The sequence below is a fragment of the Apus apus genome, chromosome 12 (genome assembly GCF_020740795.1).
Source record: "Apus apus isolate bApuApu2 chromosome 12, bApuApu2.pri.cur, whole genome shotgun sequence".
In the NCBI taxonomy this organism is placed as follows: Eukaryota; Metazoa; Chordata; class Aves; order Apodiformes; family Apodidae; genus Apus; species Apus apus.
Genome location: NC_067293.1, coordinates 2,256,904 through 2,284,682, shown reverse-complemented (window position 1 = coordinate 2,284,682; position 27,779 = coordinate 2,256,904). Strand labels below are relative to the sequence as shown.

General features: G+C 41.5%; 1 protein-coding gene across 1 annotated transcript in view; it reads right to left on the bottom strand.

Annotated features, from left to right (window-relative positions):
• Positions 1-575: 575 nt before the first annotated feature.
• MAP7D3 (MAP7 domain containing 3) overlaps positions 576-27,779 on the bottom strand; it is a 41,004-nt gene continuing 13,800 nt past the window's right edge. The window contains exons 4-20 of the mRNA XM_051629991.1: positions 27,170-27,333; positions 24,473-24,587; positions 23,514-23,546; positions 18,281-18,382; positions 15,850-15,948; positions 15,342-15,440; positions 14,157-14,282; positions 11,959-12,104; positions 11,477-11,607; positions 10,103-10,347; positions 8,514-8,649; positions 7,692-7,872; positions 6,483-6,587; positions 6,175-6,228; positions 5,302-5,395; positions 4,744-4,942; positions 576-3,624 (exon numbers count right to left, since the gene is read on the bottom strand). Coding sequence (XP_051485951.1) covers positions 3,315-3,624; positions 4,744-4,942; positions 5,302-5,395; positions 6,175-6,228; positions 6,483-6,587; positions 7,692-7,872; positions 8,514-8,649; positions 10,103-10,347; positions 11,477-11,607; positions 11,959-12,104; positions 14,157-14,282; positions 15,342-15,440; positions 15,850-15,948; positions 18,281-18,382; positions 23,514-23,546; positions 24,473-24,587; positions 27,170-27,333 — 2,339 coding nt within the window. The 3' untranslated portion in view covers positions 576-3,314. The remainder of the gene's footprint in view (positions 3,625-4,743; positions 4,943-5,301; positions 5,396-6,174; positions 6,229-6,482; positions 6,588-7,691; positions 7,873-8,513; positions 8,650-10,102; positions 10,348-11,476; positions 11,608-11,958; positions 12,105-14,156; positions 14,283-15,341; positions 15,441-15,849; positions 15,949-18,280; positions 18,383-23,513; positions 23,547-24,472; positions 24,588-27,169; positions 27,334-27,779) is intronic.

Here is a 27,779-nt window from a genome sequence, read left to right as displayed (position 1 = left end):
CAGCCTGTGTGAAAAAGCCCTTTGGAGAACATGTGTATGACAACTGTCCCCACACAGCTCTGCTGCCACCCTTCAGCAGCCTGGATGCTGGGTTAAGGGATGGTCTTTTTCCACAGCAGTGGTTGATACCACAGAGGAATATTTACCAACTGGATGCTGTTCTAGCCATTCTCTTTTGTTCACAAGCACCTACCAGAAACAAAGAACCCTTGCAAGGAAAACAAGAGGTAGCATCTTTCTGTCTTCCTCATGGTCACTGCTCCACAGAGCACTGCTCCTCTCACTGTTAAGACCATAAAGATCCTGGTCCTACAGGTAAAAAGTTGAAGTTTACAGTGAAAAGCAAGGTAAAGAACTCAACAGTGATGAACAGGTCACTGGCATGTACAAACACAGCAAGAGCTGAAGTTGTTAGTACAAACACCTTCCACCCACACAGCTGCAATTCCCAAAGAGGTTCTAGTTCTGGGAAGCTGCAGGTGGAGCAGCCCCAGGGTGCACCTCAAGGCAGGTCAGTATGGCCAGGCTCAAGAGCCTCCTAGTAAGGTCACGTTTAGCATTACAGAACTAAAGCATTGGTCAACTGCAAAGTTTATTTAACAATGTGCACATATTTACACAGAGCTGTAACAGACCATCAACAAACAGGATCAGCACAGGAAAAATATCAGCATCTTTTTTGTCAGCGTGATTGTCTCTGCCAGAACGAGCAGCTAGCGTACAAAAATACATTCTCCTTTTTACCTAAGGCACTGCTCTAAAGGCTACAACAGTTCTACCACATCCTGAAGAGCAGGCAGTGAGAAGGCTGAGGGGTTGCCTGTTGTGACTGCCACGGCGAGGGAAGAACTTATTTAACATCTTTAGTGCCAACAAATCCATTTGCATTTAACTGCTGAAAAATGCAGCTGCCATTTGGTGACTGATTTGGGTTGAAGTACCAGCCAATGGTTTGTAGCAGGACTGGAGAGAGCTATTCCTTACAGTTATCCCTCAGCCTGTCCATCTGTTACAGGAGGTGTAAGAACAAGGCTGCATTATGACTTTTAGTAGCAATTTTCAGAAGATGCTTTAGTTAATCTCTTCATGCTGTAAAAAGCAGGCAAGTTTGGGTTAAATAGATCACTTAATGCAGGCTTTATGGGAAGGGACCTATATATAGTGCAGCCATTGTTAAAAAGCTATAACAGGAACACAGAATAATTAACATGAACAAAATATGACTTCAGTGGTCTAATACTGTTATGTACACAATAAAATAATACTTCCATGAGTGTAGATACACTTAAATAAGTAATTCCAAAGGAAAACATTTTTAAAAGCATGACCTGTTAAACTGCACTACAACAGACATATCAGGTACTCCTTGTTTTTGTAACATGTTAGTGCATTTGCTGTTTGCCAATAGATTAAAACACATCAGTGATGGTACAATTCTGCATTTTGAAACTGCCACTGTTTTCCTGTTAGAAAAGAAGGAATTTTTCTTCTCCATTCAAAGCTGAAGATACCCAATTCTGCATTTTTAAATAGCACATGAACCAACAAGTAACAGTGTTTTCTAGAACGTTACAAAGGGAATTCAACTTTTAACACGCTCTGAGTGAGTCTTATTTCATCAAGTGCCATTTTAGGAATATGCAACATCTGTCCAGTAGCTAACTGAGGAGTGGCATGCTGCTGTACCTGAGACTAACAGGAGTATAAAGAAACGACTCAAACAGATTCTGTAAAACCTAAACAAGTCATATTTGAACAATGAAATCTTAACTAAGCTAAACGAATGGAAAAGGAACATCAGCAGAACAGCTTCCCTGAAATGTTTCAAGGTGCAAATCTTGAAGTTTGCCATCCCTCCCCTGGCATTTTGTATGTTGGTTTTACTGGAAACTTGCAGATGGAAAAGGTAAACAAGCAGCTTTTCAAAACAAGGCCCTTGGTACTTGGTAAAACACTGAAGTGCAATTGGATTATTCCCAGATCTGTAGTGTGCACAGTTCTGTCCAAAGAGAAGACAACATGTAACCATCAAAACTCTGTGTGTGCCACACAGGTCTGTCATCACTGCCAGAGTCTACACCCAGCGAGTGAGCACAGAGCCACCTGGTTACTCACATTCTCAAACCAGTGCAGTAGCTTTTCTTTTTTTATTTAGAAATATTAGTTTTCCAAGTTACGAACGCAAGTCTTAAACCATTTTATGTCTAAACATCTTCAAGTTCAACGTTAAAAGGCAGCACTTCACTAAAAAGTTAATGATTTTGATGAGGACAGAATGTGACCAGCAGTGTCACACTGAGTCCTCCTACTCCCACTTAGTTGTGGCCTCCAGGAAAAGACTCAGTAAGGCTGCACCCATGGGGCTAAAGGTCAGGAGACGCAGAGTGACAGAGGAGACTCAGGAAACAGTTCAGTCTAGAAAAGTGCTACACTTTAATAAACAAAAGTGCTACACATCACTTAATGGTGGACAGCAAGTCTTGTCTGTTCCCTACCGTTCACTTCAACTGTTCCCACAGTCATTTCTCTCTTGGAAAGAGATCTGCTGTCAGGATGTCCATGTGGGGGTCAGCTCCAACACCAGAGTCTAGTCTTACATAAACTAGCTCACTGAAGCCCCTCGGACACACTGTGTTGTGCTGCATCAGGGTTTGGCTTCTCCAGCACATCTGGCTGCAGATGCAGCTGTACTCCTTTCAGAAAGTTCAGAATATTGTGTGTGCAGCTTTATTAGTCCTCCCAAAATGTAACACAACCATCTGTGGGATTTAAGGTTGGTGTTACATCCTTCAGTGAAATGCAAGACTATTCTACAGGAACTAGAAAGAACAGCTAACACCTTACCAGAGACTGAAGAGACCTTGTGAGACCACGTAGGTCAGCATCAAAAAGTTACAGAACATGCCTAGGAGTGGAAAGGTCTTGTCTGCAGAGTTACACCAGACACCTTTTGAACTGTTAGTATCTTCAAAAGTAACATGTGCCATTTAAGACATCTTAGAAGAAGCCTAAAAATACAACAGATGGGCCTGAGTGCTGGTAGGAGATAGAGGAGCTTCCCAGGGGCCCAGCTGTGTCTTTGGAAGAGCCTTCATGTTGGGCCTTAGCTGCTGTCTAGAGCAAGTCCCTAAAAAGGCATCAGTTGGCGACTGGTTTTGACAGAACACAAGTTACAAGCACTAAAGAAAGAGCTTTCCCTCTGGTCTACACTTGGGAAAAAGTGCCTTGAGAATAAGAAGCTGAAGTTAAGGCAAGGAGAGTAAAATGTGAGGAAGTTAATGATCTATAGCCAGAGGCAGGGACAGAGAGGGAAATCAGCTGGGATTACCTGATGAAGCATCTATAGGTTTGGTCAAAGAATTCACTGCACCATCTTCCTCAAAACCCAGCTTGGGACTAGGAGGTATCGTAGCAGCATCATTCAAGTTTTGATGACAGTGACCAGCAGAGATGCTGTCCAGGCTCAGTCTGGTTGCCTTGGAATGTACTCCAACGTCAAGAAGCTCCTCCAGAGTCCATGAACCAGATTTTCCATTAAGATTCTGAGTGAGTCCAATTGTCTGATCAGCTTCATTAATGCCCAACTTCACCGAGTCACCCAGACCCATTTCCTTTGCAGGATGGCTAGAAAAAAAGAACAGATACTTGTATTACAATTTCTGGATGCTTAACCTTTAGATTCATTACAGGAGAGCCAATTAACAGCTGCATAATTTGCAAGGTGCTGAATATTCCCAAGGGCATTCCTAGACAAGCTTCTCTTGCTTCCACATGGGATCTCCCCTCTGGATCTGATGGGGAAGAATGACTTACCAACATACAGCCACTTGTTGCTGTACTAAGAGCTCTCAGGTAGAGAGCTGGAGCTTTCTGGCTCTGGAAACTTGATATAAGCAAGAAATTTAAAGCCCAGCACCATTCAAACCCTATTTTAGCAGTGTGCATTCTCTCTCTTTTCTCCAGTTAAGACTTTTACAACAAAACTGAACCTGACAATACAAGTCGTATTAAAAACAGATTAAAACTCTAAAGCCAAATCACAGTGATCAATTTTCATTAATTCTTAAGGAAATAATGAAAAAGTCTTTACATTCCATCACTGGAGGAATAAAATGAATTTATCATCACTTAAAAAAAAAAATACTTCACATTTTCATTTCTAAATCATTAGCATTTAGATGAAAAAGAACAGGCATTACAGGACAGATTTTTCCAGTAGTAGGTGGAAATACTTTATGTCCAAAAAGATAAAATGGGAAATATGAAAAAAAAAATGCCATTAAGAGAGGTTTTTGTGTTGTACCTGGTGTTTCAGCATAACTGAAACTGTTCCAGAGCTTTCTCTAGGCTAGTTCTCCTTTCCAGTGTTGTCCCCCTCCCTCTTGGTTAATGTTTTGTTCATGAAAAGGACTGAGAGACAGTTCCAGGGAAAAGATTTCAAGCCAATGCTGTTGTTTGTGAGTGACAGTGCAACACTACTGGCTATGTGTCCCACTTCTGGCCATGGTGCCACCTAAACAATCAGTTATCCTGCCCCAACTGCCCCTGTGTGAAGCACTGACCTGCCAGCATGGACACACCACAGGCCTGGAGCAAGGCAGAGAAAACACCACAGAGCCAGGGGGGTGCAAAATGTGGTGCAGAGCTACATACAGCCCTTAACTTCATTGAAGCACAGAGAGGGAGTTCTCATGTGATGGGTAAGTGCTCTTGACAGCAGAGCAGCCATCTACACAGACCCACCTGGAATCCTTGAATTCAGTAACAAGCAGAGACCCCTGGTCACTCTTCAAATCACTTCCGTTCATGAAGACCTCGGTGCCCTCCAGCTCTGACACATCTTGTTCCTCAGGTTCTGTAGAGACCAAGCCATGAGCAGCCTCTGAACAACCCTCTGCCTCCTCCCTGACTTCCAGGGGAAAGTCAACGCCATTCAGCTTTCCTGAATGGGGGGGGGGGGAGAAGGAAGAAAAAGAGCTTCAGAAAGAGAAGTGCTTTTCTAAATTAATAAATGCAAGTGCCAAAATGACATTTCCCAGCCAAAACTCAAGGCATTTAGCTTTGACAGAATAATTTCTCTATAGATAAGCTGCCTGTAACAACATGAAACCTGTTTTCCATCTTTAAAAATACACTTGTAAAGTGGAAACAAGTTGCCTGCATTTCACTCTCAAATAATGTTTGCATTTAATAATTTTGACTGTCTCCTGCACTATGGGAACAGGCAATGATCTCTCTGTTCAAGCAGAGAACCTTGCTGGAGTTTCTGGAACTTAGACCTGACTCATCAAGTTTCCTTACCTGGTTCCTCAGCCTTCTCAAGACCCAGCTCTTCCTCCTCTTCAATATCCTCTCCCTCCATAGCCTCAGGGACAGACTTCCCTTCACTCTGCAACTGAAAGGCAGGAGCATTACTCAGCAGAACTCCCCACCATCGAGTGTTCGAGTGGCTCAATCCCTGCTCCCCTGCAGGAAGGACCACCCTGTGCCCAGCAGTGAGGCCACACTAGCCCAGAGGCTAGCAGACAATCAGGTCACCCTCTGCTGAGTCCCAGCCTGTGTGGGAATGTCTGGGACCCTCTTCTATCTCTTACCTATAAACTATTCCTGAGTTCCTTCCCCCTCCTTTTTGCCAGGTATGTGCTAAATATTTATTGGTTTTCAGCTATATGAAAGTCTTGGATCTCTGAGCATCCAGAGAATGACTGCTCCTTAATGTGTGTCATTTATCACACACCTTAGGTCACTACAGTAACAAAAAATACACCCAGTTTCCTGTAGCAACCCAAGGGGCACTCAAGGTTTGCTTTAAGCAAAGAGATGAAGCCAGGAGTTCAGTTTTCTGAGTCAAAAGCAGCCCCAGCAGAATGCATACAGTTAAAAAAAAGAAAAATCCATTACCAGTTAGTGTATTTTTTTAACCCATCTGCAAGCAGGACTGGCAGCTCACATGGCTTCTCTGGGCTTTGAACAAAAATGCAAAGACTTTTGGCCAGGACAAGTGAAGCACAAAAACGTTTGCACTGGGAAGCAACTGAAAATTGTCCTGGTGAATGAGAACTTGGTACTTCACATGGAAACCAGTTTGTGGAAGGACAACAGAAAAAGGCAGGATACAAGGCAAAGCCTTCTCTGGGAAGGGCTGTGCTGCATGAAACAGATCCAAACAACTACCTTGGATTCGTTTTGATCCGACCTCCTTGTTCTTTTCATTATTTCTTCAATTCTCTGTTAAAACAGGGAAAATATTTGCAATGACATACAGAGCTCAGCATTCTGGTTTAAAATGTTATCAATGATATTCTCCTATTTCATAAATTCACTACTTTTTTCATCATTTTTGAAGTTCACAAGTCAGAGTTAGCTTTTCTTTCAAAGAACACACTAGTACTTAAATGACTGTGAGACCATTTGCCTGTTCAGTTTAACACCTCAACCAGTAATTCAGGCTGAGAAACTTCTCTGCTCTCCACACAGCCCACCTTTTTTCTTTCAAGCCTCTCCTGCATATTTTGCTGCATAATTCTCTCTCTTTCCAGCCTCTGTCTCTCAGCCTCTTCTTGAGCTTTTGCTTCAGCTTCTTCTTTCTGAAAATGAAACAAGAGCACCCAGTGCACAACTCATTCCCAAGAGTCAAAAGCAGAGCTGTTAGAGCTTCTGGTTCAGCAGAGACAGGAACATCAGACAGTCACTATTAAATGTTACCATTCTTTGCAGCTAAATGCCAGTTACCCAGCTACTGACATGAAATATATATTCCTATGACATTCAGAAACTGATCTGAAAGTGATGTGCCTGGCTATATTATGATGATGCAAATGTTCTGGATCTTGTTGAGATACTGAGGTTTCAAACTAGACTTCAGGTTGAAGATGTGCCTAGGAAGGGTAATTTAAAAAGTAGCAAGACAGCAATTAAATTCTAAATGTGGCAAGATTAACTTCAAAATCTTAGCAGTCAGGTATTACTACCAAGACACTTGGTGCTAAGCATCTTCTGTTCCTTCTACATTGGAAAATCTTTTCCACTATGGCTGGAAACAGAAGCATAGTTAACACTCTGAATAACTGCTACAAACCTAAATAAGCTTTTAAAAAAACCATTCAGACACATGTCAGTACTGCCCAAGAGATACAGCTCTTCAAACACAAAGAAGTTGATTGTAAAACTGCTTTAACTTTCAAAATTAATCTCATTTAAAGTCCACTTTCAGCAGAACAGTTCCCTTCAGTTAGAAGGATGTCTTTGTAAAGCTACAAAGATATTAGCTGTGAAAGATGATTTAGAACTGGAAAAGCAGACTTGGAATCACTACCAATCCTTCTTTTAAAGGAGGCAGAGCAAGTCAGATGACTTTCAGAACAGACCACCTCCTTATAATCCTCAGCAGTAAGCTGGGCAAGTGGGCTCAGTACCAGTATTTTACACATGCAAAATAGCATCCCAGATGGCTAAAAAGATTCTGCTTCTGCCCCACACTTGAATTTATCAAATGCTGAGAAAAAAAAAAAAAAATCACACAGACTGAGGCAAGAAAAGGACTTCAAGACTCTCAAATCCATCTTGGACAGGATGAACTCTCCTGACAGATTTGTCAAAAACGTTCTGTGGAAGAAAATTGACAACAACCCCCTCCCAAACGTGCCAGCAGCTTGTGTGAGGAGCACAGGTGGAACCTACAGAGAACAGACCTGGTGCTGAAGCTCTGCAAGCTTTTCCTGCTCTTCCTGCTCCCGGCGGATCCTCTCCTCCTCCACTTGCCTTTGCTGCTCCTCATGAACCAGTCTCTTGTTTTCCTCCTGCTTCTGGAGCTCCTCCTCTCGTCGTGCCTTTTCCTCAGTTGCTCTCTTGGCCATTTCTTCTTCTCTGATTCTACAGTTTCCAAGATACAATTACCAGCTGGATATTTATTTGTGTAAAAGTGTGCATGCACGTGAGAAAGGCTAGGAAAGCAAGGAAGTTCTAAGTTATCCAATAACAGAATAACTGTCTAAAGATACTTTCTGGTGTGGAATTCCAAATGTCACCATCCAGACCCATCAAAGGAAAAAGCAGGAGTAACCTGGAAGAAACCAGCTACAAGTACATAAATATTCTTTGCTGATTAAGCCAAGGCAGATTGCTCCCATAATGGGATGTTTGATTGAGAACTGGATGCAGTGACAGCTATTTAATAAGTACTACCTGCCTCCATGACGAGTGAAGCTTTCATTCACTGTCAAATCTACTGGGGTTTTCTCAAGATATTCTACAGTCCAAATTCCAGGTACACTGGAGGTGTACACTGCCAAATCCTGCAGATGTGCACACAAGATCTGATGTCATTCTGATCAAACACCTGCAGCAGACTATACAGAATCACAGAAGGGCATAGGTGGGAGGGGACCTTAAAGATCATCAGGACCCCTGCTATCTTTAATCTTAAAATAATATGCAGGAAACATACACAGCTGGTTTCCACTCCACCCACAGCCCACCATGGAAAGCATCCCTTCCTTCTCCTGAGTTGCTACCTTTCCTCTTCCTGCCTCTGAGTTCTCTCCTGGTCTTCACGCTCTCTTTGCTCCCGTGCCAGGCGTCGTTTCTCCGCCAAGATTTTAGCAGCTTCCTCAGCTGTGGTGGTCCCTGCTACCATTTTGCTACCTGATTCTGCAAATGTCAAAAGAAACTGCTGTTAAAAAGCCCCAGTAACCTAAAATTAAGATAGACATTCTCACTCAGCAAGTAGAACCTGTAACTAGAGGGCCAGAAGAGCCCAAGGAGAGTCCTGAAGAGATGCAGAGCCACGGTATCTGATGCTGAAATAGTAACAACTAATTTCAACTACACTGTTCCAACCATATTCCAGATGATAAAGACATTCTCCAATTACCACAGTACTTAAAAAATATTTCTAAAAAGGCATGTTCTATGACACTTAAAAACACTCCAAAGAAAACTGAAAAAAACCACAAATACTGCTTTAGGAAATATACTTAACTTCCTTCTAATAAAACTGAACACACCCTAAAGAGGAAATATTAATTCTTCTAATTTCTCTTGTTTCATAACATTAATATTCATGCCTTTGAATTTAGAGCATCTTAGGGTACAAATAATCACCATCTTGTTTGGCCCTGAAGGCACACACTAATGACTTCAGTAATAGCATGTTTCTGCACATTTTAGCAGCAAATCCATTTCCAGTTTTCATGGACATCAAAACCTCTCAAACCACCAGGTCAGTAGATATTTGTACAGTTCTGCAGTTTCTGTTTCTTCATGTCCTGCCTGATCTGACCACCTGGTCAGAGATATTATTAAGTATATATTATAAATTATATATACTTTATAGATACATATACAGATATGCATGTATATATTATATATACATGCATATCTGTAATTACTTATAGAAATTATAAATTAACATTAGGAAAAAACCCACCCTTGTCATCCAGTTGCTCTTAATATTTATTGAAAATACTCTCATTTTTATCAGGTATTCCCACTCTCTACAAATATTACTTCTTCAATGTGGCTGAAGAACTGATATTCAGATACCAGTTACAGGTTATAGGTTTGAGAGCTATGGCATGATAATGATAGCTTGAAATATGATTAATATTGGAAATAATAGAAGAAAATTAGTCATAACCATGCAGAACACCACAGCTATGGAAACAGAAGGGGGGTGAAAACCAGAGAGGGTGGGAGATCTCAAGTCTATGGAAGATCTTCCCATTGCATTTTCACTTTTGAAGCTTTACTGATGTTCTCTATATGTTTACATCCATGGTGCCTTCATCTCCACCACCCCTAGCAGATCTCTCAGTGTGCCTGAAGTCCAAAAGGCAAACAATTTTTGCTCTTCTTAAAATTACAGAACAAATAATACTGAAAACTCTGGATTTAAATCTCCAAATCAAATAAACTGGCTAGTGCACTAAAATCCATCCCCAAAAGTCCTATTACACAAAATTATTTTATAAATAATAGACAATGAACAGCCTCCACCTTGTAAAGTCCTACCCTCCAATGGTGTGACTCCCAAGCAATTTCACCAGTCCTAGCACACACTGGAGATGTCTTAAGAGTGCCTCAGTCCCTGTGGAACACTCACCTTCTTTGGTCTTTGTGCTAGCTGCTACTGCATCCCTGTCCAAGGCTGGGGAAGCACCTTGTTCTTGTCCTGGTCCTTCTGTGCCCTTCTCCTTTGGTTTGCTCTCTGCTTCACTTTTCTTTTTGGTAATGTTCATAACCCCTGGGGTGAGAGGTGGGCGCTGGATGGGTGCTGGTTTAGAGACTGGAGAAGGAGATGGTGGTCTTTGTTTTGACATGCTGGGTGAAGGTGGGCGAGTCTTTTGCCTGTTGAAATGAAGAGTGTTTTTCAGGGATAACTCTGAAAGCCTCAAACACACAACTGAGGACGGCAGCCTGATTTTTTTACATTTACATGGTGTATCTTGCTTTTAAAAATAAATGCACACACAAACTACTGGTGCCTTCCTCAGAAAACTCCAGTACAGCTGACGACAAAGGGAAGCTTGTTCAGGAACACCAGGAGCTGGTAAAGGCCTGTGGAACAGCCTTGAAGAGCTACAGGAGTAACAAGAACTGAGCTAAGAGGGATCTCACTTGCATACCTTAATAACCATTCATCTCCTGAAGAGGAATCTTGAGAGGTAACAAAGGAAACACTGTGCCCCAAGGCAGGAGGTCAGCAGCATTGAACAGAAACTAAGGAGGGCAGAGGGAGATCGAGACCTCCTACCCAAGAAGTGCCCACTCCCCAAAGAAGACAACCCCTCACTGAACAAGTGCCATGACTGAAAAGGCCATTTGCCTTTAAACACAATTAACCAGTGAGACTGGTAGTGATAAGATGCTAACCAGTAAGTGGTGGATCTTGATGCTTGCTAAGCAGGATAAATATGCCAGAGCTTGTGGCTGGAGCTGTGCTAGCTTTGTGGATTTATCACCTAGCACCCCTTTCTGCACAGAACAGGAATAAAGAAATACCTCTAGTCTATGTGTAGATTGGATTATTGCACACCAGGTAAATGGACCCTGCTTTAGGACACACAGGATTCCAAAACACCCCAGGGCACCTGGACATGCTACTTATGGGCTACCATCAAAACAGGTCTGCTAGCCCACACCTCCATTTACTTCACATCAAGGATAAACTCTGTGATTTCAATCCAAGGAGCTTCCTACAAAAATACAGGCAGATCAACTTATTGAGACAATCCCGTGGTCCCTGCTGGTTTCAGTGCACAGACTGTACAGAAACCCAGGGTGTATTTTGTCTACACAAAAGAGATGAAGGTTCAGGTGAGGGCTGCATCCCTACTGTGGAAAAGATAAAGTGGCTCAAAAGTGAAGTGTATGAACATGGCAGAGTAGGTCTCCCACATGGTAACAGCACAGCTGCTGAGGCAGGAAGCAGCCTCCAGTTTCTTCTGACTAGGAGATATTTCACCTGGCCACGCACCTGACTGCAGAAGGTGAGGGAGGACGTTTCCCCAGGTGAGCAGGAGAAGGGGATCTTCTCTGGGCAGACACAGATGGAGAGGGAGGGCGTCTTAAGCCAGAGCCTGGGGATGGTTTTTCTGTTTCTGATTTCTAAGAAGATGAATAAAAACAAAATAATGCTCACCCTCTACAATACCTTACAGACAGAGGAGCTACTACCACAACCAACAGAAAACTTCTCAACAAGATGTGCTTTACATTTCCTTTATGTTCCAAAACACAGACCCAGTCAGTATGTAACTTAAACTCTGGGAGCCAGAAGCAGCACACAGCTTGCCTTTCACACGTCAGAGAGAGCATTGATTTCAATGCTGTGTTTTCAAAGCAAACACTACTAACAGTTCACTAAGCAAGCTGAAACAGGATCCCATCCTGAGCTGATCCAACCTCCCTTCCCCCCCTAATTAATACAAACCTAATTGCTGTGGATCTTCAACAAACCTGGGTTGAATCTGGTGAACTTGCATCAGATGAAGACAGAGAGGACTTCAATCTGTCGATGCTACGACTGCGCACGGGCACCTTGGGAGCTGGGGCTGGGGAAGTGATGGAACTGGCTGAAGCTGAACGAGGACAGAGGTGAGATTCTATAAAGGTTAGGAATTTGACAAGACAAAACGAGAACCAAGTGCACAGCATAAGAACAGGAGAAAAAGGGGGAGAAAAGAGAGAAAGAAAAGATGGTGTGTGTTAGAAACTGTACAGAGAAGCACCACAGGGAGTGCACATTGCAATGGGCCACGGACACAGACACCACCACACGATTAGTACTTTGGAAGCAACAGCACCAGGAATGATACCATTTTGAAAGCAGCAGTCTGGAGTAGATAAAAATAAAATGCTTTTCCAAACATCTAGATTTGCAACACACCAGTGTTACTTAGGTTCTAGTCAAGCTGCATCTGGTCACAAATACTTCATTTTTAATGGCTCAATATCTTTCAAGTTCTCTGTGACAGATTCAGATTTCAAGCATGATTCCCCCCTGCTCAAGGAGAGAATCACCCTTCTTTTCAAAGAGCAGCTATAAAGCAGTATTACATTAGGAATCTGAGCATTACTTTACAAACTGCTCTTGTGAACTAAGCACTGTTTTATTCTACTTTCCCTCTCTACCCCTTTATTACCATTATGTCTGTGTCCTTTGTCCACATTAACAAACCAAAACAGGTGGTGTAAAAAAAGAACATTCAAGAGAAAAAATTCAACTGTTAAACTAAAACACCTTTCCTACCTGAAGTGTTAGTGTCTTCACACACAGGATATTGAAAGAAATTGTATCCTCTTTTTTTAACTAACATAATCATAGATGGATAAGCATAAATAGATGTAAATACCTACTTCTAAAACCAGATACCGGATTTCTCTATAGTCTGGATAAATTGTGACAGATGCCAGCACTTAATTTTCTGACTTTATGGAAAATACATTTTATTTTTATATTTACAGCATTTGTGCAAGGAGAACTGCATTCTGTTTGTGCACAGTTTGTGCTAAAGCAAAGGTACATTTCCACTGAAATGAAGAAAGCACCTTTAAGTAAAATGATACAAAAATGTAAAAGTTCTCTTCAGTTCAGCAACAGTGAATAAGTCACATGCTGTCAGTAACAGTGAAAAAGATGGTATTTCCCCACATGACATGAACAGAAATATTCATGGCAAAATAAAAAGTGGCACATGGATAGGTATGCAAAAATAGGACCACTGACTACAAACCAAAAAAGTAAAAACTTATTATTACACAAGGGGAGCAGTGCAGAAATGTCACCATCACCAACAAGGACCAAGTCAAGTGGCATAAGATAAAAAACAAAGATGGAAGAACATACTTAGGAGGAAAGGAGCACAACTAGGAATGCAAGTTGTAAGGTATGAGAGGAGGAGGACTCCACATTGGTTCCAGAGATGCATTTACTGGGGCATTCTTAGAACCAGTAACAATTACCAGACTTGTGGGCTGCCCCCAGGGCTAGTCCACGATGCAGAGATCTCTGCAGTGGAACTCAGTGGAGCCACAGTGTGGGTCTATCAGCTCAGTCTGGACCAGTGTGAGATTGCCTGAGCCAGCCAGGGTTTCTCTACATTATCTCCACCTCCTAGTATGCCTCTGCTTCTACCATCGCAGTGAAGCCAGCTCAGCGCTCCCTGCACTTTATGTGAAGTTGACCCTTTTGCCACGTTCTTTCCCCTAAATAAACTTAGGGTTTGCACTTAATTCTTTTCAGCCTCCTTTGAAATGATACTTGTTTAGGTTTTTTCTCTTTCATTTCCTAACACTGTTCTCTGACCGGTGTGTCTCAGGTTAATCTGAGGGTACACTCAAATGCAGGTCTCTGCCTGTTAGAACAAAAACACAAACAAACCCCAAAACTAACACCAGCATCTGCTTCTCTGCAGAGCAAGTAACTGGCACTGGAGTTTAAAAGCCAGCATTATTCTGTGGTTTGTCAAGTAAACATGCAACACAGCATATAAATTGGTTATTACTGACCAAAGAAAGAACAGGGTAACTAATATTATACATAACCATATATTAACTGATTCACAGTTAAGTGTAGCACAGTTAGAAACTATCACGTAAGTTCTTGCTTGAAGAGCAATTGCATAAAACTTCCAGGTTTGCTGCCCTCCTGTTACCTGAGGGATCTTGTCCATCAGCCGACAATGCAGCAGCACTTTTACTCCTAGCTAAGGAGGCCTGTGTGGGGGCCAGAAGGCGGCTGATGATGCTACTGTCCAGGGGACTGAGCTGGGGGCGACGAGCTAAATGATGGGAACAAACCAAAAAGGATCCAAGATGAAATCACACCATGAAAAAGACAAGCAGTACAAAGCAAAGGCAGATCAGCATTGTTGGGAATTGTCACCGTTGGGGAGGAAAAACACAGAAGTCATGGAGGGGGAAATCCAAAGTAGAGCAGAAGAGTTAACCACGGCCACCTCTCATGTTGCATTTCTTGTCCTTGGCTTAATACTAACAATTCTAATGCAGCAGAGATGGGTGCTGGAGTTAGTCACAGCAGGAAAAGTTTTTGGCCCAGCTCTTCAGAGCAGCATTCTGTAAACTGCAGGAAAGGCTGTTCTGACACAGTGGACACAGGACTTGCAAGTCAAAGCAAACAGTTCCTGTCAGGCATCAGTTGCACACACAAATTCACATGGACAGCATCCATCACCCTCCCATCCTGGAAAGATTCTGGTGCACAGTATCATTTCACCTGCTGGCAATAGCTGCTAAAAAGGGAAGTTTGAGAACTGTTAACTCAAAGGGAAAAACGTGTGAGAAAAGTTGCTAGTCTTCAGCTTTAGGAAGAGCTCCTAGAAAAGAGGTGTTTGTAACTTAGTGGGGAATACACAGACTCAAAGAGGTTGAGGTGAGAACAGGTTTCCTCCTTCAGTTGCATGCACAAAGTTTAGGTGAGCAGAAGGAACAGAGAAGTTGCTTTTTAACTGAATAATGAAAGAGAGCTTAAAAAGCAAAGGTAAACTTTAACTAAAAAGTGAACATATCAGTGACATTTTTACTCTATCTTACATTTAAACCTACCAGCTTTCAAGTAAGTCTCTCTCTTCAGCTGAGAGACATTTTGATATCTACTTATAGTGCTATTTAACAAAGTCCTTCTTACATAATTTTCTTTTTGTCCAAAGGGAGAAATTTAATCTTTACCATTTACAGTTTTATCTTTACTACTGGGTAACTAAAAAGCCATTAAAAAGTCCTAAAAATTTAAGAACCAAGGAAACTAGTGAAAGGATGCCTATACAAACTTTACTCTAAGTGGCTTTAAAAAAAATAATTCAGCTTTATGAAACAACCACCTGATTTTTCTTCCTTTTTCACTTTTTCTAGTTCTGGAGAGGACTGGGGTTTACTACTCATTCTACTCAAAGATGTGCTCCTCTTCTTTTCTGTTCCTCCTAGAGACCAAGCGTAAGGAAGATTATTTTTAACAAAGTATTTATATGTGTAAGTTTCTAAACTGCCATTCCCATGCTTTGATTTGCCACAAAATCAGCTAAAACCAGCAGTCTATCATTATGAAGCACTATTTTCTCATTGAGATAAATGGTTTGGCTACAATTTGTCTCCTCTCCCCCCCCCCGCCCCACTTTTCAGAGGAATAAGGCTGGTTTGTGACACAGTTACCCAATATCTGGGTAATGATATTTATGAATAATGATATTTATGCCACAGTGCACAGACCACATGGACAGCAGGGAAAGCCTGAGTAAAAGCATTTACAATGGAACTGGGACATGGCTTAAAGTCAACTTCAAATATCCCATTTACTGCCTCCCACTTCTCAAACCAACTGGTTTCTAGCACCTTTCTGTTCCACCTGCGAACCTTTGAGTCCTGACTGCTGGGAATGTGGAGGAACTTTGTTATTCAGCCTGTTTAATGAGGCACTTCTCTTTGTGGTACCTGGAAGTGAAAGCGCATGGATTAATGATGTGGAAAACCCAGAAGTCCCCTCCAACACCTGCCCCACTTCCCTAACATACAGAAGAGTAATTAAGTCACTTTGTATGAAGCCTTCAGAAGCAGGAAAACTGGATCAGGGAAGAATTACTCTGTATGAAGCATTATTTCGTATATTCCTGCATGTTACTGATTATAGCAGCAGGATGCCAGTTTTGACAGACTTGTTTGACCTACTGAGGCCATAATCAATAATTTTGCAAGGCCATTGCTCATGTTCTGTATCTGTCAGAGTGAGCTCAGAACTGACACAGAACACAGCTGATCTAATACTCCACTGATCCAGAGACAAGCATCTCCCTCTCATTTCCACATCCTGCTCCTCCACCTTCCCAGGCACACACACGGCAGAAGCAATTTGGTTAATTCTGTGACTGCATTTTCTGTATTTTCTGTCTTCTGAACTGAGCCATCTTGCACCAAACAGCCATTTCTTCTGGAGTGCCAGCTGAAGAGCACAGAATCACTCTTTAACTTGCTGCAGTGATCTAAGCCAGGCACTTAATTGACCTCTGCATCCTGACCACATGGATCAGCTGGGAGTCCTGTCCCAATTTCTTGTATTTCAAGGCCACCAAGAATTTCTCCTCCAAAGACAACAAGGATTCACAAAGGATTTCAAGGTATACCAGTAAGTTTGAAAGCAACCCCAGTTAGTTGATCACTAGTGACTTCCTTTGTTAGCAGCTTAATTTGTGCTTTACGGGCCTGTTTCTGACTCACTGCCAGAGCTGAACCCTGCAGACACATTTATATATAAATATCATTTTAAATCACAAGCAGCCTCCAGTGACTCAGAGCCCCTGCAGCTCTGCCAGGGTAGATCTATTCACTGGTTCCCCAACAGGCACACAATGTATGACTACAGGCTCTTTGCTGAGTTACCTTCCAACATGAACCAGCAAAATCAGTGTTAGTTGTGTCCAGCTTGGAGATTCTTCTAGCAAAACTCCTCTGATCAAAGGCTGCAGACTGACAGAGCACTGCAGCACAGGCCCAAGCCGAACTTGGTTTTGTATTAAACAATTCTTAGCTTGTTAATGCTTTTTATCATTTTGGAAAAAAAAAAAAAAACACACTTTTAGGATACAGGCAGTATGCCACGAAATACTGGGAAGACTCCTCACCAGGAAATCCCAGGCTAAACCAAGCTGCTCACACAAATTATTTTTACTTTTCTGAAGCAGTGGATTAGAAGAATTCCTTGTGTTTCATATTTTTTTTGCTATTTGTAGAAGGCAAACTGTCATCATTTACAGACTGTATTGAGATGGGGCAGAGGGGAGACTGGAATGTGCAGGTTTACCAGAGAGCAGGAAAACCAGGGATCTATCTCAGTCTCCACATCCCTGTTCAGACCAGTGGCATGGTGCACATTTTAAACGTGGCATGGGGCAGTCAGGAGCTTCATCCACCCCAAAGCTTTAATTCAAAATGAGACTGGAAGCCACAGAAATTGGTGTATGATAAAAAAAAAATAAAAATAGCTGGCTTCCAGGCCTTTCCTATTCCTTGGTAGTCCTTGGCACAGTAAGTAACCCAGAATGCTTGCAAGCAGTGGTGTGCACTAACAGTTTAGGAAATGCATACTTTGAGTATCAAGGTTACACTTATTTATTAGGCTAGGAAACTGTGTCAGAGCTGCACATGTAGGCTATGATCATGCTAGAGCTTCAGGTCAAAACAAAACATCCCCTCCCACCCAAAAAACTCCTACAGGTGTCAAGGTTTTTCATGCATTCTTCTCTCTGTGGTTAAAGCAGAATTCCAATATTAAAAAAGAAGTGTGTGTCTATAGAGTCCAGGACTGGCACAACAGAAGGATGTCAAAACTAAGCTGATTTTTTCCCTCCCTCAGGCAACCCAACGACTGAAGCTGACCAACATAACCAAGCAAACTTTCTTTTTGTGCTACTTCTACTGTGCTGGAATTTGAGGGTGTGATTTAAAGGCATGCAAACCCGCACAGATGTGACACTATCTGTGATTCAATCACTCATCAGGATTTGACTTTTTAGTAAAACAATTACAGAAGTAAGAAAGTAGAAAACCAGCCATTTTTACCGTCACTCTTCTCCTCTAAGAGAGATCACATCACCTGGGCCAAAGCCCTGAAGGCTCCAGCTGGATTAACAAACTGCATGAAATGCATTTGAGATCAAAGCATGAGGTGAGTTACACAGCAAGGGAGGAGGAGGAGGAGGGTGGTTCCACCTCCTGGCTCCTCCCCAGACAGCAGGGAAGCAGCACACCCGCTGCCACCAGGCACACTTACTTCGGTCAGAAGCATTTAGAAGTGCAGCAGATGATGAGAGACGTTTGCTCATGGCAGCTTCTGCCTGTCTGAGGTTGGCTGGGGAGGGGGGCTGCTTGCTGGCTGTGTGGAGAAGCACTTACTTTAGAATTCATCTTCAGACCTGAGGATGAACCTTTAACACGTTGCTGTGAGATGACTCTGGAAGTATCACATCCTGAAAGCTATTTCCAGTTCTGCTTCATGAGAAACAGGAATTTATTTTTTTCCCTTTGAACTGACTTGGTACAATTAGCACAGAAAAGGCATTTAATTCAGAGGAGTCATGCCAAGATTTTATGCATATGTATGCAAATGAGTGATTTTTAAGCCTTGTGCTCCAAGCAAGGAAAGACTTGCTACTGAGGTTGTGTTGTTACCAGACAGGTAAGACAGAGATAGTAACAACAAAACCTGAAAAACAATAATTCCTTTCTTTGTTCCTTCCACACAGGTGTGGTCAAAAGAACTTTTCAATCATTAGTTAACAAAACCAAAACAAAATGCTTTTGAAAGAGATAAAAGCAAGTTCTAAGGAAAATCCAGAAAGCATTCCTAATTTCAGATTGCTCCCCAAAGCTTGCTGTAACTACTTTAGAAATTTCCAGTGTTTCTCTAAAAGCATGTTTCCTATCAATTTTGCAATTCTTTTGAAAAATAATTGCCATGAGAGGCATTATTTTTTTTGTATGTGTATACACACAGACACATATACACACACATAAAAATCACATCTCACATGGCAAAATTTCAAGTTTAATAGAGAAATACCCACTTTTTAATCACAAATAGTGTGCTTTCAGGATGAACACTACTCCAGAGTGTGGAAGCCTTGGGAAAGCATGGACCTGTTGCTATGGGAAGTCAGTAAGCAGAAAACTGTAATGCACACAAAGTAGTGTGAACAAGCACAACAAACACAAGAAATTCCATACATCAAATGCAAATAATCCATTTTGCTGGCACACTGGACAGCAAAGATGATTAATGTGAACTCATTAGTGCAGAAGCACCAAAGGAAAAAAAAGCACAACTCACCACAGAGGCAGCATCTTTTCCATTTGGCCAGCATTCTACAGAGCAGCTCTTTATAGCAAAAGCCAGGAGATAAAGATTCCCTATGGACAGCCCTGCCTCTGCATCATAGCTTTGCCACGGGTCTCCAACCCAGGCTTCCTCAGCTAGGGGCTTCCTGCAAAACCATGGCAAGTGAAAACCAGATTTTGGAGCTGAAGCTACCAAAGTGACAAGCTCTTGTCACACTGAGCAAGAGCCAAGTCCCCACGGGGTAAGAGGGAGAGAGGGGAATCTACTGAATCTAGTTAAGAAGTGAAGAGCTGAGCTTAGCAATTACACTTGCCCAACATAACCAAAAAGGAGGCATTTCATGAATGAAGCCTGAGTACTGTGATAACCAAAACAGCCTTCAGAGGTTTATATATGAAAATCAGGAAACTCACAACTCATCTATTTGGGTGTTTTCAAAGGCCAAGGCTACCCTCTAGTGTCTGCTCCTCAGAAGGAAGCCTGGCTCCTGACAGCTCAAGTGAGGCCAAAGCCTCCTCATATTGTGCAGGTGCTTCCATTCAGATTTCTCTGGGTTCAAATTAGGACTTCAGCACTTGCATGAAATTTGAGATTTCCATCACCTATTGAGGCCCAGAAGGCAAAGAATTAAATCTTGCCTTGAGAAAAATTACACTGAGCAAAGCAATTATTTTCCAGCAAGTTTCCAAGTTCTGGAGAGGTTCAGTGAAGAGACAAGGGATGAAATGTCTACTGGAAAACTCAAGAGAAAGAAGTACAGGCTAAACGTGCCTGTTTAGGCAAAAAAAACATCATCTACCATCAGTCTCTGTTTCTCTGGGGAACAGAGAGCAGTGATGAAGGCATGAGCTAACATCTCAACTGATACCTTGACAGAAAAAATCCAGCTGGTAAAGGGCATTTATACAGATGTAGGAGTTTTCTTTTTCCAGAAAATTTCATTTGCCATAAATTGCCTAAGATCTTAAGAATGTAATGCTTATTTGAAAATATATGATCAGATGGCCTCAACTTTTTCCCTACCTCACCCACAGGACAGCTTCTGCAAACTTTAAAGCTCTGGATATTTCACTAGGAAAAAAGCTTTCAGGATATTCCTGAGTAAGTTAATCTGGTTATTTAGGTATTTAGAAAATATCTTTTGAAAAAATATCTCAAGTATCTTTTTTATTTTGGGGGGGAAATTTAGAATACTTACATCAAGGGATTTGACATGGAAGAAGCATACAGCATAAGCCTCATGTGATACCAAACATCTGTACTTTTCTAATGGAAGGGGGAGAGCAAACTGTAGCAGCAAAGGCAAAGGAAGCACACGACTGCCATGCAGCAAGGCTTGCAATTGTGTCAGGAACTGGGAAACAGCACCTTGAGAAAATCACTAGGAGAGAACAGCTCTCAGTCCTAGCTTCTCACCAAGTTTTGCTGAGAGAGGGTGCTGCAGCACTGCCTAGCTGAAGTTGGATAAAAGTAGGCTGAATAAAATAATCCCTCTCTCACTTCCTTCCTAATTTCTACTAGGACAAGGAAGTTCTTTATTTAGACAGGAGAGACTCTGGCAGCCCAGTTTCTATCTTAACAGCCAGGCCCCACTACAGATGTACCTGAATATCTAGTTTTGCTTAGCAGTCACCACTGAACCTCCCTCATTTACAAGGACACTGTCATCAAGGGTGCTTTATCACCCGGCCTTGCCATGACTCTTGGCAGACCCACACCCTGCATGTTCCAGCACTTAGAGCAATGTCAGTAATGCAGCACTTGACCCTGAGCCTTTCATCAGTTTTTACATTTCAGGCCATCAGCAGGATACTTGGTGCAGCCTCCATGGATCCTGTTCTGTACATGACTATGTAGAAGGGCTGATGGTTGTGAAATGTTCCATTATATGGGGTTTAATCTCCAGAGCACACTACCCCTGCCACCCACAAATGCTGCTTTACCAGGCAGTATTTCTAAGTCTTACTGTTGGCATGAAGAACATGTCTGTTTTTTTTTTTTTAGAACACATCTATACTTTTTTGCACAGCAATACAATGAACAAGAATGCCTTTGGTCCCAAAATAATGTAAAGAATATTTGAAATCTGTTCCCCCAATGGTTTTCATTTTAAGAAATGGAGCCTTTAATCCCAAATCTGCCAGAGAAACTGATGGTGGAAAAATAATCTTGTACTGAAACTTGCTCTAGGTGTGATGTTAAGACTAGATGGGCTACTCAGCCACAATGACATAATGTGGCAGAGTTCACATGGTGTCTTCTTGCAGAGTAAAAAAATAAGTTAATTGCTGTCTTTCCAGCAGTTACACAAGATGAAAGGGACTAAATGAGGATTTCTTTAGAAAGCCAGCTGGACTTAGGCATCCTACATGGTTTGGGTGGATTTTAAGTAACAAGTGAGGAGCTCCCAGAAAGACAAAAAACTAAGAATGATCCTGAAATGGAAATAAATGTGAGCAGCATAAATCCAATCATGATTCCACACAGTCCACCACAGGTAAGACAGTTTTATGTTTAAATTCTCAACATCAAATCAAACAAATTTAAAACAGTGGGGTTGCATGAGTGTCTTAGTCACTGCATTATCTGTTTATCTCCATAGGCAATTTGAAAAAAAATTGGTGCTAAGTTGTCCAAATTGATGTACTGCTGCAGAACTTATCTGCTCCTCATCCTCTTACTTTATGATGCACAAGGTACAGCTTAAGCATCTATTTTTACATCAAGAGTATGTTTGTTGGAAGGCACTTTATTTTTAATGTGCTTTAGCAGCACTGAAGTTCTTCCTCCATGATCAAAAGTACAGACAGGACTAATTTCCTCACATAAATTAGGAAAGAGCAAAGAACATGATTTTATGTTCATTATGAAGTTTAGCTTTAAAATGAGATAAGGTAGAACATCATAGAATGGTGAAGGTTGGAAGGGACCTTAAAGATCATCAGTTTCCAACCTTCCTGCCATGAGCAGGGACACCTCCCACTAGACCAGGTTGCACAAAGCCTCATCCAACCTGAACCTGAACACCTCCAGGGAAGAATGGAAGAGGAAAAAAAATAGTGCTTTTCTAACCATATAATGCAAATGTGATTTCCTAGTTTCAAGGTTAAAGACATTTGGTAACGTGGAATCCAGTAATTGGATTTTTATATGTATCCAAAAACACATGTTAAAACAGGTAAACCAATCCAGTCAAACTGACTCATTTTGGAGAAAATTAGGGATTCATGCTGTGCAGAGAAAGGGAAAAGTTAAATAAAATACACATGCCAGAATAAGCCACAGTAGTTCAATCATACTGGGTCAGACTTTCATTGCAAGTTCAAGTCTCATGCTGTCAGCATCAGGAGGCAGCTGCACTGCATTAGCAATGCTGGGAGCATGCACAGATTTCCAGAGCTCAGATTTTGTTGGGCCTCAGCTGATAGCAATCATCTTGAACTAGCTACAAGAAACCATTTTGCTTATTAAACACAGCCTGGACAAATATATCAATGATCCAAATTTCTATGAGTGGGTCTGTGCCCTGGAAAGTGCCAGAAATTCAATTAAAATACATTTATTATATAGATTCCTGTTTAGGTAATTGGACAAATCTGATTCTGCTAAACCCTTCATGGAAGAAGTATCAAACTGCACAAAGAGCCCATTCCCTTGCACAGAGTTTCAGCAAAATATCATTTGATTTTGCAAATGCTACTTCAACTGGTGGTAAAAAACAAAGCCACAAGAAAACAAATCAAGCCCTACCATGTACTTTGTGCAAATCAGGAAACAATGAAAGGGTTCAAAATTGCCCTTAAATAATAAAAAAAAGCTTAGACTACAGTAATTTATATTCAAAGCCATGCCACTAAGAATGTCTCTTCTCCTCCCCCATGCTGTATCCAGTCCTCTTTAAAAACCCTAATGCACACACATCCTTCCCCTGAAAATTCCCTCAGGATACCATGACTTAAGCTGTAGTTTAATTAGCTGGGAGGGATAGTTAAAAACACAGGGGCCTGCTTTCTACTTAGGGATCACATTTGTTGCACAGCTGGCCAAAATCCAGGAAAAGATCTGTAAGAAGCTGGTTTTCCTTAGTTTCAGAGAAACAAGAACTCAAGTTTAAAAGGTTAGTAGTGAGTGTAACACAACAGAAAAAGAACAGTTTAGAAATCAATACCACCAGTTCCACCTTCATCTGCAGGCTGTTGCTCTGTAGGAGAAGAAGGTTTTTAAGCTAAGTCACAAGGTTAAATGGCAAAGAGTGCAAGTTAACTAAAACTGGGGAAGCTGGATATCAGAAGGGTAACTTACACCAAAGCAGTTTGGAGCATGTTATAAATAAACACTTAGAAGTCAACACTGCAGCTGACACTGTACTAACAAACACACTCAGTAGAATTCCACCAATTCATAAGATAGGCTGAATTGAAGCATTTTTTTGTTTTATTTTATTCCTGGACAATAACTTACATAAAGTTACTTATTGGTGGAAATAAGGAACTGCAATCCTGACTTGCTGATTTCAGAACGTTTACAAACAGAAACAGTTAATTGTGTGAAACAGGAAACAATCTGAGCTCAAATTAAAGAGTGTTAAAATGCATCATCTAATTTAGAATAAAACCTATTCTCAGGAAAGCTTGGACACTGCCCACTGAATCTCCTTACCTGGTGATCCTTCAAATAGGCAGTTAGCATTCTGTTACTCTAAGGGTGTGTTTAAAATATTTTAGATGTACAGCTGGTTTTTGTTGTTGTTGTTGTTCTGTTTATCACCAGTCTCAGCACAGCATTACATATACTGAGGGACTCAGGATTATTTTAACATCATATGTTACAATTCCCCTTATCTAATGCGTGGGGGCTGCCAATGCAAGGCTGCCAGGTGTTGTATTTCCCATGTGGCTTCTCTCCAGCTCTTCCCAAAGTCAAAAATAGCTCTAAGTGTAGCTCTAAGTGTGAGCAGCATTTCAGGGCAAGTACAGATATGATCCTTTCCCCAAGAGCTGCCCACAGATCCTGTTGTGAGATCCAAGACAGGAGAGGATGCCCAGGTCCCTGTGAACAGTGCTGCACCTGCCTGTGTTCACACATGTATTATGTGACTTCAGCCATGCTAGAAAAGAGGCTTCTTACCCGTTTTGCTCTCTGAGTCTGGAGTTACAGACCCTCCCCATGACCACCTCTTCTGCCGTGTTTCCAGCCGCTGACTCCGTTCCAGGGTCCGGTGCAGAACGGCTTCGTACCGCTCCTGCCAGCAAACAACACCTCTGTGAAGCTCACAACTACAAAGCACTGCTGTGCCAGATGACAAAACACAGGTATTTTTTTTCCCCTGATATGATTTCAAATCTCCTTTAGCTATACTGCCTAATAACAAGCCTTAGTTACAAAAACTATGATGCAATGAACGTTAAGGGCAATGAATGGTTTCCAAACACCACAAAGATGATCAGGTTGAGCTAAAGCACAGATAATCTATTCTACTCTTTACTTAAAATAGCCACCAAACAGATTTCCTACTCAGTAAACAGCACTACTTATTTTCTAAATAGGAATGAACCCCAAGCTGAGCAAAAAAAATTATTTACCCTTTATTTATATTCTGAAGTTATTTCTAAAAGGTGATAAAAATTCTCTGTTATAAAATACCAAGTATAAGGTTATTTGCATTTTCCTCTACAAACACTGACCCAAGTCTTAACAGATCCTGGCAGTAATAGAGACATAAAGATTAACTGTAACCATGCTTGATGTTTCAGCTAGGTTTCCATATATGTGTCAACAAAAGATTTCTCTTCTGGAATAGTCACATCCCAAGTGATCTTCTGAAATGGTATTTACTACTGATACACTGCAGTAAGATACCAAGGGGATTCATAATTGCAAATTTTCTCCCTCTTGAGGACACAAGACTTTTACCTTCTTTCAACACCATTTCACAACACAAACTAAAAAGGTTGCAGTGAATAACAGACAAAGTAAACTTGGAGGAAAGGGAGGAAGGATTCTGTTCACTGACAAAAGATAGTTTCTGTTTGAAATACAAAGCTTAGCTTCCCCTCTGTTAAAGAAACCTGAACTAGAGTTTACCTAAGGTGCCAAAGTACTCAGACATGATGCAATCTCTAGATCACATTTCCATGGAGGTATCTGCAGTGCAGTAATTCTTCAAAGTCACAGTTAAAGACATTGGCTCCATTTTATGAACAGCAAAAATCAGTTCCTGAGACATGAACACAGTAAGCTGCACAGCTGTACAGAGTAACTGGGTAACTGTGAGAAGACAAGCATCTCAATCCTAGCCACGGCTACCTGTCCTCAAGACTCTCCTAGGCAGAGAAGCACTTCTTTTTCCACAGTATTTGTTCTTGTGCTGCTGTTTCTTCTCTTATCTATGGAAGATGATTACAAGACTTGGCTGAAGTATCAAACAAGAATGTTGGAGACTAAGTATTTTTTTATGCACTTCTATCTACTAAATTTACAGTTGTAGATGGCAAATACTGCCCTAAGATAGATTAGCTTCTTTAAAAGTTAGTATTTTCTAATGTCAGAGTACCAAAGCCAAAATCTGTTCTCACTTTCTGGTTGAAAGTTTACAGGTCAAGTGCACACTATTTTCACACCTGCCAATTCTTAATGTATAACTCTCTAGGTACAAGGTCATCTTCTTCCATGGACCAAGTAAAAGACAAAGTCAACACCAATCAAACATCAGCCAGTCCTTGTCTTCCTTGATTATTCACCCCACTGACCACTTAAAACACATCTACCATCCTCAAAATGACTGTAGGCTTAGGGGTGGCACCTCCTGAAGCACAAGGGATGCTTTTTGCTTAAAGAGATGATTCTGCACTGGACTGCAGTCAAGGCCCACCCAAATATTTCTGCTTGTTCTCCAGCAATGCCAACTATTCCATGAAGTTCAAATGGAATATCAATCTGAACACACCCAGAAGCTGATTACAGAAAATAATACACCAGAGTAGAATACTGCCAGTCAAAAAGGGTAAAAAAAAAAATGTACTGCTAGAACAATGGAACAATGGCTGACTCCAAAGGAACAGCACAGGCTCTTCATCCTCTACCCACAAGCAAGTTCTTACAACCAGCTCATGAAAGCACATGTGTGCTTCACTGCTGACTCTCAGGAATGGACCCTTCCAGAACTTGCATCACATTTATCATGCACTAGCTGACCTGCTCCTCAAAAGGGATGGCATAACTTGATGTGTTTATTTCTACTTCCAGCTTCTATCAATTCGCAACTCAAATACTGCTCTGCTGGTCCATGTGCAGTCAAAGCCAAGGCAGAGAGGAGAGTCAAGTAGGAACAGTCCATATGCAGATCAAAGCAGCAAAGGGTACCTACACAGACAACATCATCAACTCTTCACCAGAGAGCCACAAACTGTCATCTAGAGGAACTGAAAGAATGTCAGCCTCTCAGGCCACTGCAGGGCTTCCCAGGAAGCAAGACACAGATTTAAGACCTGTCACCCATGCTGAGTTACAAACAGAATCGGAGAAGTGCACTGAAAGGAATCTCAAAATCCAAGAATGTGGGGTGAGGTTTTTGCTCCTGTGAAAAATAACCACAGCAGGCACAGCTCCTGAAGTCCTGAGTGCCTTGGAGTAGCTGAAGTTAGGCCTGGGATGGGGAAGGAGGACACGTGCCTATATACACAGTCCAATGTACAGGTATGGAAAATATTTTTATGTTCTAATACACTCACCATTTCCCTCATTTTCTACTACACACCACTTCAGAGCATGGTAATGTAGGAAAACAATGTAGGAATTTTTTAAAAACTATAGAACACATAGTACCTTTTCCTCCTCTATTTTTTGTTTTCTCTTTTCTTCTACTGCTGCCCTCCGTTGTTCCTCTCTCTGCTTCTGTTCTTTTAGCTTTCTCTGCCTTTCTTCTAACTGTTTTTCATACTGGAGTTTTGCTTTTCTCTCCTTTTCGAGGATTTGTGTCTCTTTGGCAGCTGTAAATTTTTAAGAAAAAAATTAAAATACAACTTAACTACTAATTGATATTGCAAGACACCTCACAGGCAAGGGACTACCCAGCAAAATTATCACCACTTAGAGCTCAAACATGCAGCAAGATAAGCTTGCAGACCTGGGTGACACTGCACATGATGACATGGGAGTCTTTAATTCTGTCCCCAGGTTAGGCTGGAATTAGAACCTTTCCTGCCATTAGGCTTTACTGTCTAGACAGGAATGTCAGGATATGCATACACCCTATGTTAAGCATATACTTTTCTTGCCATCATAACAGTGAAGCCTTTGTAAGAAAGTAGCAAGTCGAGTTTAAAAAGGCAGAATTTCCTACGCTGTGATTTTCTTTTTTTTTTTAGAACAAGATATAATGAAAAGATTGACAGTGACAAGATGGGAAAACCCCACAGTTACTGCATCCAAGTTC